At 43.4% G+C, this 12,868-nt stretch overlaps 1 protein-coding gene across 7 annotated transcripts in view; it reads left to right on the forward strand.

Annotated features, from left to right (window-relative positions):
- Positions 1-12,868, forward strand: part of EHBP1 (EH domain binding protein 1) — a 445,048-nt gene that overhangs the window by 408,528 nt on the left and 23,652 nt on the right. For all 7 annotated transcript variants that reach the window (XM_073672136.1, XM_073672138.1, XM_073672139.1 and 4 more), the window contains one exon: positions 12,398-12,497. In XM_073672136.1, coding sequence (XP_073528237.1) covers positions 12,398-12,497 — 100 coding nt within the window. The remainder of the gene's footprint in view (positions 1-12,397; positions 12,498-12,868) is intronic.

The raw sequence follows: 12,868 nt of genomic DNA on the forward strand, positions 1-12,868 counted from the left end.
ATATTAAAGGGGTTGTCCACTATTCAGACAACTCCTCTGAATCCCTATGTTCCCTTCCCCCAATAAAATAATAACACTTATTCTCACATCTGTTTTCTGCGCCTTTCAGTGGTGTCTGCTCTGGCTCTCCCGGGGATTGCATGACATTGGTCTCAGTGATCGCATGACATAATCAGCTTCTGTCTTCAATCTTCCCTTTCTTAGGACAAATCAGACATCCAGAAGAAATGAGTGAGCAGCCTCATCTTTTTCTTCTTCTGGATGTCAATTCCATCTGTAGGAGAGGAGACTGAAGCTAGCGCTGATTGACCTCAGGGATTGCATGACACAACAGTGTCATACGATCCCCGGGAACGGCGGCGGCACCAGAGGGGAGTTAAATGTTGTTACTTTACTGGGGTAAAAATAGGGACTCAAAAGGGGCCATCCAAGTAATGGACAACCCCTTTTAAATCAATTTTTTTTAAATGTTGGCAATGACTTAGGTTTTTTTCATATTCCAATCTGAAATTAAAAAAAAAAATAGAACTTTTGTCATTTTTACACTGACCGCTGAGGCTATTTTAGACTCATACTTCCGGTTCTTTCTCAAATATTTCTTAGCAGTTTCATTATCAGAGACTGGATAACAATGACAGGCAACACCTCTATACACAGCTGATTAACACAGGATCCGCTAATCACATGAGGTAATATCACAGCTCCTTCTGCTGCCTCTCCCAACACTATGATTTTTGCACACGTTTATTAGATGCTTTAATACGAAAGATAAGGTCTGAATCAGTCTGTTGCTTCTAATGTACATGTGCATTTTCTGGAAGAACAGGAAGTTATTTTGTATAATATCCCATTGGCCAGTGTGAAAATTGCAAGAATTCTTTTTATTACTGATTGTGATGTAAAAAAATAAAAAAAAATAATAATAAAACGTACACACCACATTAAAAATCTGATTTAAACAGTTGGTTATTTTCTAATGGCAAATTCCCATTACAGCAGTTGTCTCAGGATTCTGACCTCTTTTTAAATAGAAGAACGTAAGCCCAACTTCTCAAATCCAGTTTTCATCCAGGGACGCCATATCTGGACAGATCATTTTCCTGCCACTGACGAAATTTTGCAGCATCCAGTCGTCAGCACAATTCATCCACATGCCATTACTAGATATAGTCCTGTCCGTAAGCTGCCTTGTCTGCTCTCGGGGACACTTTGCAATTGCTCTAGTGTTTGATGGACACCATGATACAATTGTTTTCCGTACAGAACACATGTTTACTTCATGTAGAGATTTTATTAATTGTTCTACGCTTCGTCCTTTTATGCTTCCAGCATTGTTTGTTCATCAGAGCGTCTGTCAACTAAAGGTCATCAATACATTTCACAACGGACCTCTCCATCAGTATCTTCTACTACTAATGAGAGGTTAGAGTCGCGGATGTGCACTGGGGAGTTGCAGTCAATTAATATTTGTACAGATGTAAAAATTCCCATCAGTCGGAGAAGTGTGTGGTGTAGTTCTGGATTTGTTTTTCTAATAGTCCATTTCTAGCTGCCGGAGAGTTCAGATTCTCCCAGATGGTTTCCTGCAGATGCTAACTACATAATGTTGATAATGGGGTTTTTATCTTCCATTTTTTAACCGTTTTTTTATTATTGCATGCATTTTGCCTTTCTAAGCTTGAGATCTATGTCTACAAGTTAAAAAGTCTCATATTAAGTGTCTGTTCACACAAAACGACCACCGTTCATTTAATAGACCAAAGCAAATGATGCCCACTGAGTAATCTGTAATAGATTGCTCTGTACGCACAGGATACCATGGTTCTCGGCAGCACTAGTCCCGTTTACACAGGATGATGCATTGCCCAAAAGATCATTTCACCCAATGGACAAGCGTTTTGCTCCTTCATCAGGTGTAGGCTGCCTGTTTACACTGCAAGTAAATCTGGAAACGAGTGGTTTTAATTATGTCCTAGTAGTGGACAACCCCTTTAATGTACATGAGGATCTGTTTAAAAAGCATTAAACACAGAAGACAGACTTTGTATTTCAGTTTCCATCCTTTGTTAGCTGATGCATTTCTAAGTGTCAATGGATAAAAAAAAAAAAAAAAGTTAAGAGTCCGCCAACTTCACTTCAAAAACGGTTAAGAAATACAGGTACAATTAGGATAATTCATGAGAAAAAAATCTGTCTATTTCTCTTGCATGACAGCACTCACATGGATGTGTGAATGCGGCCTTGGACTGGCTTTGCATTTTCTAATGTTGGGTTGTAGTTGTGGAGTGACTGCAGAGCTGTATTCAGAATTCTGCTGCTTCCTACTGAAATCAGTTGGCGGTTTGGCAAATGTCATGCCCGTAATAATGTTTCAGTTTTGCTACAAGGAAACCAGCAAGAAAATATGAAATCTTAGACCTGCAGTCTGAAGTATGGTGAACACAATTCGGTGTAAGGATGGGGGGGATAAGATGTCGTAGTAGTGCGTTAACTAAAGAGAACTGGGGTTCAGAAGAAAGAAAGTTTGTTACTGTGTCATACGATGACACTTGTCTAAACAGTATTAGGTTTGAACATGGCATAAAGACATGAGGATTGCCCTACTTTAAGGGGCTGTCTCAAGCAGATAACCTAATTTTAGTCCAACTTCTCCGAACCCCATTATTATTCTTCAGCTAAGCATATCTGGACATTTTCCTTCCACTGACGAAACAGCACATTACATGGAGGCTACTAAAAGGAACGGCCAGCCGTGTAATGCATGGATAGACCGGGTCTGGTAAAGGGGGGAGATTCTCTTATATAGCGGCTTTTTATTTTGGCTCATACATAAAGGGGACCTAATAATGGGAACCTATCCTATACAACGCCGTGTACCCTAGCGGGGCATAGTCACAGGGTTTGTCCTACTGTCCATTTGTTACAGAAGGTATTTGTTTTGTAAACATGCTCCTATTTTAGAGAGTTTGGGAATATAGTTATTCATTAGGGTGTTTGGGAAGGACCACTCGCATATTATCGGCACAGGATAAATATATTTTTATTTTAGATCCTTCTGTTCTCCACGACTGCAAACACTTTCCGGCATTACCAGAGCAGCATTTATCCACAGTTGTAGCCGTATTCATCAGGCTTCTTCAGCGGCTGTTTTAGCATTCATTAAGCCGAGGCGCCCCTGCAATCCTTCGGCCAGGGTTTTTGTTGAAGAACATTTTCATAGATGGCAGATTATACTTTTTGATTAACCCCGAGTCTAAGTATATAGCAAATAGCTTGTTAAATCAAGTATTGTCCAGGGAAGCCATCTGTTTGTCTAGTATTGAGAGCCTTTTCTTATCTGTTATTAGTTATTGACAAAACATTATCTGACCGGATTTTGTGCATTTTCCCCCCTAGCTTTGGAATACTAAGGAAGTAAAGGATGAGAGCGGCATTACTTTATATTTATGGGCTGTGCATACAGTGGCTGTGATGATGATGATGCTGATAAAAAATTGCTGCAGCGGGAAATGGTGTGTGTATCTGTGTACAAAGGATTGTGTCTACAACATTCAACATATAAATGAGGTGTATTACAGAATATTACACCCGCCACCCGTGCGCTCACCCTGCCCTCGTGAACTGTTTACACAGTGGGATCTTTTCCACATAGGAGACAGAAGAGTTTTTTTGTTTTTCTTTTAATTCGGGGAAGAATATATTTTAAGTTCGTTAAACTAGTCACATTATCAGTTCTACAAGCTTTCAAGGATATATTCCGTCATTATACAGAAATAATCTTTTTTTTTTTTTCTACACACTGTCAAAATTTGTTAAATGATATATGGGTTTTTACATACAAAATACAAGAGGAACAGGAGACGGGAGGAGATTATGCAAGTACCCCCCTCATAAAGGAAGAGGACAGGGGCACTAATGCCACCTATTGGAGGAAGCAATCATAAAAGTCAATGCCGATACTTCAAAAGGGCCTTTCCTCATGACTTATGTTAAGAAGCCAAACCAAAAGCTCCATTTGTATACATGTGTTTTGGGATTTTTGCCCCTTCCCAGGGCAAAGCAGAAGAACTTTTGCACTAGGTGAGAGGCCTTTAACAGAGAATCTAAGAAGTAAAGTTTCTCCTTGTGAAAATTCCAAGTTGATGCAAGGAGACTTATAGGCCATGCGAGGCTCCTCCTGTAATTTAAATATGTAAATAGTATCTTCATAGACAAAGAGGACCGGGACACTAGTGCCACCTATTGGAGGTAGAAATTCTAAAAGTCAATACCAACCCTTAAAAGGGCCTTGCCACATGACTTAGGATAAGAAGCCAAACCAAAAGCTCCATTTGCAGACACCTGTTTTGTTTTGTTTTTCCCTTATCAGGGAAAAGTAGAAGAACTTGTGGACTAGGTGAGAGGCCTTTGGCAGAGAATCTAAGGAGTAATTTTTCTCCTTGTGAAAACACCAAGTTGATGCAAGGAGACTTATAGGCCATGCTAGGCTCCTCTTCAAATTTAAATATGTAAATAGCCTTTTCAGAGAGAAAGAAAACAGGGACTCTAATCCCACCTATTGGAGGCAGCAATCCTAAAAGTCAACATCGACTCTTAAAAGGGCCTTTAAGGATAGGAGAAGGTATGGATGTTGGAAGAAAGAGCTTAGCGAGGGGGTTTCAACTGGGACTTTTGCACGGGATATCAGCCTAGAGGGGGTGCTAACAAGCCACTTTTCCTTGGTGAGGGCAGAATACTGAACCTTTGCATCTAGCAACAGCTGTCTCAATCCCTCAGATCTCCTCACCCTGGGAGCCGAGCAGCATCTCTACCAGTGACAGAGGCCTGATTTCGGCATTTCTTCTCTTATTGGAGCTGTCTTGGAGTAGTGTTTATGAAACCACACTTTATTTAGTACAGTGCAAGTTTGGTGCAGTGTCCTGGTATTTGAGAATGTCTGGCTTCTCCTGCCCTTCCGTGGCTGATCAATAGCTTTTTTCATATATGCTGCATAGAAAGATAGCTGTAAATCTGCAGCGGAGAATAGGGAGCGATAGGGAGGAGACACGGCTCATTAACACAACAGGCTAGAAGACACATAGTTGAGGACCTGGTACAGTAAGGTACACACCAGTATAATCAGGGTCTCTGTCACTATAGTATGCTGTCCTCGGGGTGGCATATACCTTTTGACAGATGTAGTGTGATGAGAAAACCCCTTTTAAGCAAAATTATAACACCTCTATTTTCAATTTTTCCTTTTGTTTGCTTTTTCTCCAGTCCCCTCCAGGACAGCACACATGGAGGTAGCCTCCCCATCCTAATTAGGGACAGGAAAACAAAAGGTTAAATCGCCCCTCCCCGATACCATCCCCAGTGTTTTCCTGTCCCTATGGGATGAAAAGGTTACCTAGGGTGGCTGCGGCCGGCGAGCAGGGCCCTACCAAATTTACCTGTGCCGGGCTGCAGGAAGCTATCGCCTCCGGCCTTCCATCCCTGGCAGCTCCCGTTCCCTCTGGAGCGGGACCTCCTCACTCGCCTTCGCCTATGGGTAAAGCTGAGTGAGGTTGGGGCTGAGGGCTTCCTGTAGCTCCCCAGCCGGAGTTTCCTCTGTCCTCCATGGCAGCAATCTGGCGTGCATGCAGGATGCGCCGGGAGTCGGGTATTCAGCCTGCGGGACGTTACTTCCGGTTGCGTTCCACCGTGGAACGCATGGGGCTGCGGCGGGAAATTCAAACTGGAAACTGCGGTTTTGGCCCAGGAATGGAGGATCTTTCACCTGATAGGTGGAAATTTGGCGCTGGATCTCTGACTCATCTATAAAAGACCCAGATGAGAAGATACCATTAAGGTAGGGCAGAATATTCTGCTGCTATGGAGGGTGTTGTCTCAAAGCCTGCGTCTGCAGAGCCCAGCGCTAACCCGGCCCCAGTAAGTACTCAGGGACAAGGTTGTTCCCCACTCTTTTGAGCAGGATCCCAAATTGTATTTTAAAATCTCCCCTTTCTAATTTTAGGGAGACAAGGATCCTACACCGAGAATGGGAGAAAATGCTACAATTCTCAAATGTGCCATTTGAAGGAAAAAGCTTGCTTCAGGGCATAAGAAACCCCTATGCCAAAAATGTACTAACAGCATTGTGAAGGAGGAACAACCTTCACTTATGGAAGAAGTCAGGGGAATGGTTCGGCAGGAAATACAATCCTCCCTAGCCTCCTTCTCGCAGTCATTTTCGCAAGCCAGAGCTGAGGGTCCATCTCCACCTAAAAGGAGAAAGTATACGGTTAGGGATACCTCTGATTCAGAAGAATTTGGATCCATGGAGGAACCTGAGGAAGGTGTTCTAAGTGAAGAACGTGAGGAGGATAAGAAGTATTACTTTTCTGCCAAAAATATGGAAGAATTGTTGTTGCAGGTGAGAGACACTATGCAGGTGGAAGAGGAGAAGAGGAACCGTACAGTTCAGGACGAGATGTTTGGCGGTCTGAAATCCAAGAAGAAGTTAGTGTTCCCGGTGCATGACAATATTCGGAGTCTGATAATGGATGAATGGGAGTCACCTGAATAAAGGCTTAGTGTTACGGGAGAAATGAAGGATAGATTCCCTCTGGATGAAAATACGGCTAAACTATGGATGGAAATTCCGAAAATGGATGTGCAAGTGGCAAGTGTAGCGAAGAAAACAACCCTTCCCTTTGAAGACTCTTCCCAGCTGAAGGATCCAATGGATAGGAAGATGGACATTCTGCTGAGGAAGACATGGGAAACATTGGCGGCTTCCCTGAAGATGAATATTGCATCGACTTGTGTAGCACGTTCCATGTTCCTCTGGCTACAACAATTAGAAGAATATCTCTGGAAGGGTACTCCTCAGGAGGACCTCCTTGCATCTCTTCCTTTGCTACAAAAAGCCACTGGATTCCTAGCTGATGCCTCAGCGGAGTCTATCAAGATTGCGGCAAGATCCGGCAGCCTTATCTAATTCCACAAGAAGAACTCTATGTTTGAAGATGTGGAGTGGGGACAGTGCATCAAAGTCTAAACTTTGTTCCATCACGTTTAAAGGAGAGTATATGTTTGAAGCAGTCTTGGACGAGCTGTTGGAGAAAGCATCTGACCAGAAGAAGTCTCTGCCATAGTCGAAGATTTCAAGGAACTTCAGGAAGACACCATTTCTCCCCCCTCAGCAGCAAACATTTCAGTATAGAGGCAAGGGAAAAACTGGTCGCTGGAGTTACCCAAAAGGGGGAAGGGGGAAGAATATCTTTCAAAGTTCAAGGCAAGACAGACAATGATGCCAAGAAGGTAGGAGGCAGGATTGCAAGCTTCCTTCCACAATGGCAGCTAATATCTACGGACAGGAAGATCCTGGACATGGTGGCTGTAGGAGCCGAAATAGACTTTGCTACCTGCCCTCCAAAAAGGGTAGAAGTAACGTCCTTACCTTGTGCAAGATTACAAAAGATCCTAATGACAGGTCTTCAGAATCTTCAAAACTCTGAAGTTATATCACCAGTTCCTCGCATGGAACGAGGAGAAGGTCATTATTCTCGAGTGTTTCTGTTAAAAAAGGTTTCAGGTTCCTACAGGATAATCCTCAATCTAAAACATCTCAACCAATATGTGAAATACAGAAGGTTCAAGATGGCGTCGATAAGGTCCACGATCCCGCTGATTGGGGAAGGATTTGTCATGGCAACAATAGACCTGCAAGAGTCATACTACCATGTGCCAATTCACCCGGCCTACAGAAAATTCCTCAGATTTACCGTAAGTCAGAATCAAAAGGTACTCCATTTTCAGCTCAGTGTACTCGCCTTCGGAATTTCGTCGGCACCCCGTTTATTCACAAAGATCATGGCAGAGGTGGTAGCTTGTCTAAGAAGGTGGAATATCCGCATCGTCCCCCTATTTAGACAATTTTTTAGTGATGGCTCCCTCAGTTCCAAGTTTGTAAAAAGACCTTCAGATGACCCTCCAGATTCTGGGACCATTGGGATGGCTGATAAATTTACAAGAAGTCAGATCTGATTCCCTCCACCATGAAGACGTTCTTAGGAATTGTCCTGGACTCTCAGCAGCAAGCCTCTTTTTTGCCAAAACAGAAACAAATTCAGTTAAGATCGAAAGTTTATTCGCTGAAGAACCGGAGCAGAGTCTCAATAAAATTCGCCATGTCCGTCCTCGGGACCATGACCTCATCTATTCAAGCTGTACCTTGGGCTCAAGCGCATTCGAGGGTCCTTCAAAACTACATCCTTTCCCGTTGGGACAGATCTCCAAGTTCCCTCACCAGCTGGATTCATCTGCCAGAGAAGGTAAAAGCATCTTTAAGGTGGTGGCTCTGTCCAGAAAATCTGGAGAAAGGTTCGACATGGATTCAACTTCCCTTGATATCGGTCAAAACAGATGCAAGCAAAAGGAGATGGGGAGCAGTAGTCTCCCACGTGGCCTTTCAAGGAGTCTGGTCACAAGAAATCGCAGAACAATCCTTGAACCTAAGAGAGTTAAAAGCGATGGAAGAAACCCTATGGGCGACCAATTCTCTACTTCAGGGGTCACATGTTAGGGTCTAATCAGACAACATGACAACCGTAGCCACGAGACATCAGGGAAGTACAAAAAACTGGAAATTGCAAATGATCTCAGAAAGGATCTTCCACTGGGCGGAGCATCATCTACTATCCTTGTCGGCTCTACACCTGAGGGGCTCCGACAACTATCAGGCAGATCTATTGAGCAGGAAAGACATTCATCCAGGGGAGTGGAATCTGAACTCAAAGATATTTCTTATGATTGTACAAAAGTGGGGTTATCCAGAGGTGGATTTGTTTGCGAACCAGGAAAATGCGAAAGTAAGAGCTTTTTTCTCCTTGGACCCCGAGGATTCAGCAACAGGGATAGATGCATTCGCTCACCCTTGGGAAGTCGGACTCGCATGTGCTTTTCCCCCAATTCCGTTGCTACCAAGGACCTTACAAAAGATCAGGTCCGAAAGAGTCAAGATGATTCTAATAGCTCCAATGTGGCCAAAAAAAGCATGGTTCGGAACATTGAGCAGTCTAAAAATGGAGGATCATTTGATGCTTCCTCAAATCCAGGATCTGCTGCATCAGGGCCCGATCTACCATCCGGCCCCTCAAAATTTGTCTTTAGCGACTTGTCTTCTGAGACCGCCCTCTTATGAGCCAGAGGCTTCTGAGTGGAGGTGATCCATACACTGTAGAAAAGCAGAAAACAGGTCATGAATTCCATCTATGAAAAAATCTGGAAAGCTTTCAAACTATGGTATGAACCTCGTCCATTAGATCCCTTTCGGCCGGACATGGCCAGAATCTTGGACTTCCTGCAGAACAGTCTGTCTAAAGGATTGAGACCAAGCACACTTAAGGTCCATGTCTCTGCTTTGAACTCCTATTTTGATACTGATTTGGCCCAGAACAGATGGATTAGGAGATTCATGACAGCTGCTTCTCGGATAAATCCAACAAGAGCTAAAATAATTCCACCTTGGGATCTCAATATAGTTCTTAGAGGCCTAGCTATGCATCCTTTCGAGCCAATAGCTGAGGCACATATAGACAAATTGTCTTGGAAAGCAGCATTGCTTATAGCTCGGACTACAGCCAGGAGAGTGGGTGAAATCCATGCCCTGTCCATCCGAGAACCTTGTTGTCATATTTTGAAGGACAGTATCATCCTCCAGTTGAAACCTTCTTTTCTTCCCAAGGTGTCGTCTGATTTTCATATGTCTCAGCCCATAATTCTCCCGTCCTTCTGCCAAAATCCATCAAATAGCAAGGAAGAAGAATTCCACGCATTGGACGTAAGGAGGACTATAATCCACTACTTGAGTCAGACTGAAACTTAGAGGAAGGATCAGAACTTATTTGTTCAATATGGAGGCCCCAACAAAGGGAAGGAAATTGCAAAAAATACGCTAGCGAATTGGATTAAAAAAGCAATTTGTGAAACATACATAGTTCAAGATTTGCCTCCTCCGGAATCCTTGAAAGCTCATTCCACTAGAGCTATGTCTGTCTCTTGGACTGAAAAGGCTAGTGCATCCATCGAGCAGATCTGCAGGGCAGCTACCGGGTCGTCTGTCCATACCTTTGCTAAACATTACAGATTAGATGTATGTCAAATAAAGACTTAGGCTATGTGCCCACGATACAGAAATGAAGCAGAAAATTTCTGCAGCATTTCTGCATCTCCCTGGCAGAAAAAACGCATGCAGATTGTGCATGCGTTTTTCCTGCAGAATACATGCGGATTCACATGCGTACCCACATACTTTAACGCATGTGTTTCCGCATGCGGACTGACAAGCACTTTCCAAGCGATAGCATCACTTGGAAAGTGCTTGACAACTAGGTCACACTGTATAAATCCATGCAAACAGCATGGATTTATACAGTGTGACCGTAAAAATAAAAAAATAAAGCTATACTTACCCCCGATCCCCCGCCGCGTGTGCTGTCGCGCTCTTCCTGGCTTCTTCCGGGTTGCCGGCATCTCGCGAGACAGCCTGCGGTCACATGACCGCGACGTCATCTCAGGTCCTGGAAGATAAGCGCTGCAGGGGCCGCCGGACCGGTGAATATAAACTTTATTTATTATTTTATTCTTTTTTTTACAGGTACAATGGTACCCAGGTCTGGATGAGAGTCTTCTCTCCTCCAGAACTTGGATACCATCCGCACATTGAACCGCATATAATCCGCTTGTACAAATGTACAGACACGGATTCTATGCGTCTCAATGCAAGTCAATGGCGGCGCTTCCGCAAAATTAAAGTACATGCTGCGGATTTATTTGCGCTGCAGAAACGCTGCGGAAAAATCCGCAGCATGTGAATTGACATTGCGGAATGCCATTGGGGACCATGGGGTGCGGATTACCAAGCGTTTTTGATGCGTTTCCGCTGCTGAAATTCCGCAGCATAAACGCATGAAAAACACATCGTGTGCACGCAGCCTTAGCATTTGGAAGGAAAGTCCTTCAGGCTGTTGTCCCTCCCTAAGATTTATTCTTTGGTATTACTCCAGGTGTGCTGTCGTGGAGGGGATTGGAGAAAATAGAATTAGACTTACCGGTAATTCGGTTTCTAAGACCCTCCACGACAGCACGAGTAATTTCCGGCCTTTCCTTGTTGATGGAAAAATCCTTAGTGTTAATAAAATATTTAGAGCATTCATACTGTATGGTCCTTTGAAAACAATGGGGATGGTATCGGGGAGGGGCGATTTAACCTCTTGTTTTCCTGTCCCTAATTATGATGGGGAGGCTACCTCCAGGTGTGCTGTCGTGGAGGGTCTTAGAAACCGAATTACCGGTAAGTCTAATTCTATTTTTTAAAGTCCTTTAAAAAAACTGCCCTGTGACGTGCAGTTCCCAGTTGGATCCTGCGCAATTTACCCTGTACGGAAGGTGCTCTTCTTCCTGCCATCTGTGTAGCCTTGTGGAGCAGGAAACTTGTGCTCAAGTGCCGGTGAGTCACTCTGCCATCTCTGCGCCTGCGCACAAGTTTCCTGCTCGACAAGGTTACACAGACAGCAGGAAGAAGAGTGCCTTCCATACTGGGTAAATTGCGCAGGCGCGGGTTCCAGCCGGGAATTGCACGTCACAGGGCCCTGTGATGTGCAGGGGTGGGGTGGGGATATGGAAATGAAGCTAATAGGAGGGGACGCGAAGCTTCCAAAACTGATTTAACAAAAAGCTATTACAAAGCAAGTAGACCTCTAATACGGGCCATACTGGTAAGTATAGATTCTATCACCTGTATGTCCATATTAGAGGTCTGATATGTCCCAGGGGGGTGACAGATTCCCTTTAATTTTTATTAAACAGAACAACAAAAAAAAGAGTTTTTAAACTAGCTCAAATGAAATGTAATGGCTTTTTTTCCCCTTTTTTTATTATTATTTTTTTTTTTAATCAAGTTTGTTCACACAGTGTGTTTTATAGATGTACTGCATTCAGCAACATAATTTTATACTGTGTATTAACTCATCGTATAGATGTTTATGTGCAAGGGTGGACCTCCGAACAGTGTGATCCCTAAAATAATACTTTTGTATCTGGTAACAATGCTACAGGACTTGAAGATAACAGTTTGGATTTTTAAAGCCTTGTAAACTGATCTTTTAAGTGTATATTTATTACTCTTTTTTGACTTGTATTTCTATGTTTATTTGAGATGACCAATTCATTTCATACTGCCTTGTTTCTGCATCCTGTCTGGCCAGTTTTTACTTTTGCGCCCGGCATACTGGCTGCTTCTGACGGGCCAGAGATTCTCCGGGCAGAAAGTGAAGACCGGCTGCCAAGGAGAACTGGATGCCGGACCAGGGCAGGGATAATTGACCCGCTCATCTCTTAATATTTTTACTTCTTTTTGTCTTTTTTAATACAGGAATGTACACAGAAGAAGAGGAGACGTTAATGCAGGAATGGTTCATGCTTGTGAACAAGAAAAACGCCCTGATCAGGAGAATGAACCAGCTCTCGCTTCTGTAAGTACACGGGCACCTGTCTCGGTTACACTTACGATAGTACATGTTATGATTTATGCAAAAGTAATTCTATGAAGTCTGCTCTGACTTTTGTCTCCATGCGAGTCTTTCTGCCCTCCAGTGATATTGGCGCCAGATAAGCATTGTTTGGTTCTGTCCGATCCTGATGTCTTTACACTTTGACTGACGCATGTAAACATAAGTGGGTTAACGATTCTCGGGCTGCACCCATCTCTTTTGCCCGGTGACTCAGGAAAATTAAAATGAACTCTTCCATTTCCATTGTTACCCATTATTTCCTGTTCGGTTAGGCTCTCAGAAGAAGGATTATCGTCAGCTAATAATATCCAACCACTGGTGACAAGGATCTT

This window comes from Phyllobates terribilis, unplaced genomic scaffold, assembly GCF_046119375.1.
Source record: "Phyllobates terribilis strain yellow unplaced genomic scaffold, ASM4611937v1 Scaffold_3__8_contigs__length_932513732, whole genome shotgun sequence".
NCBI lineage: Eukaryota > Metazoa > Chordata > Amphibia > Anura > Dendrobatidae > Phyllobates > Phyllobates terribilis.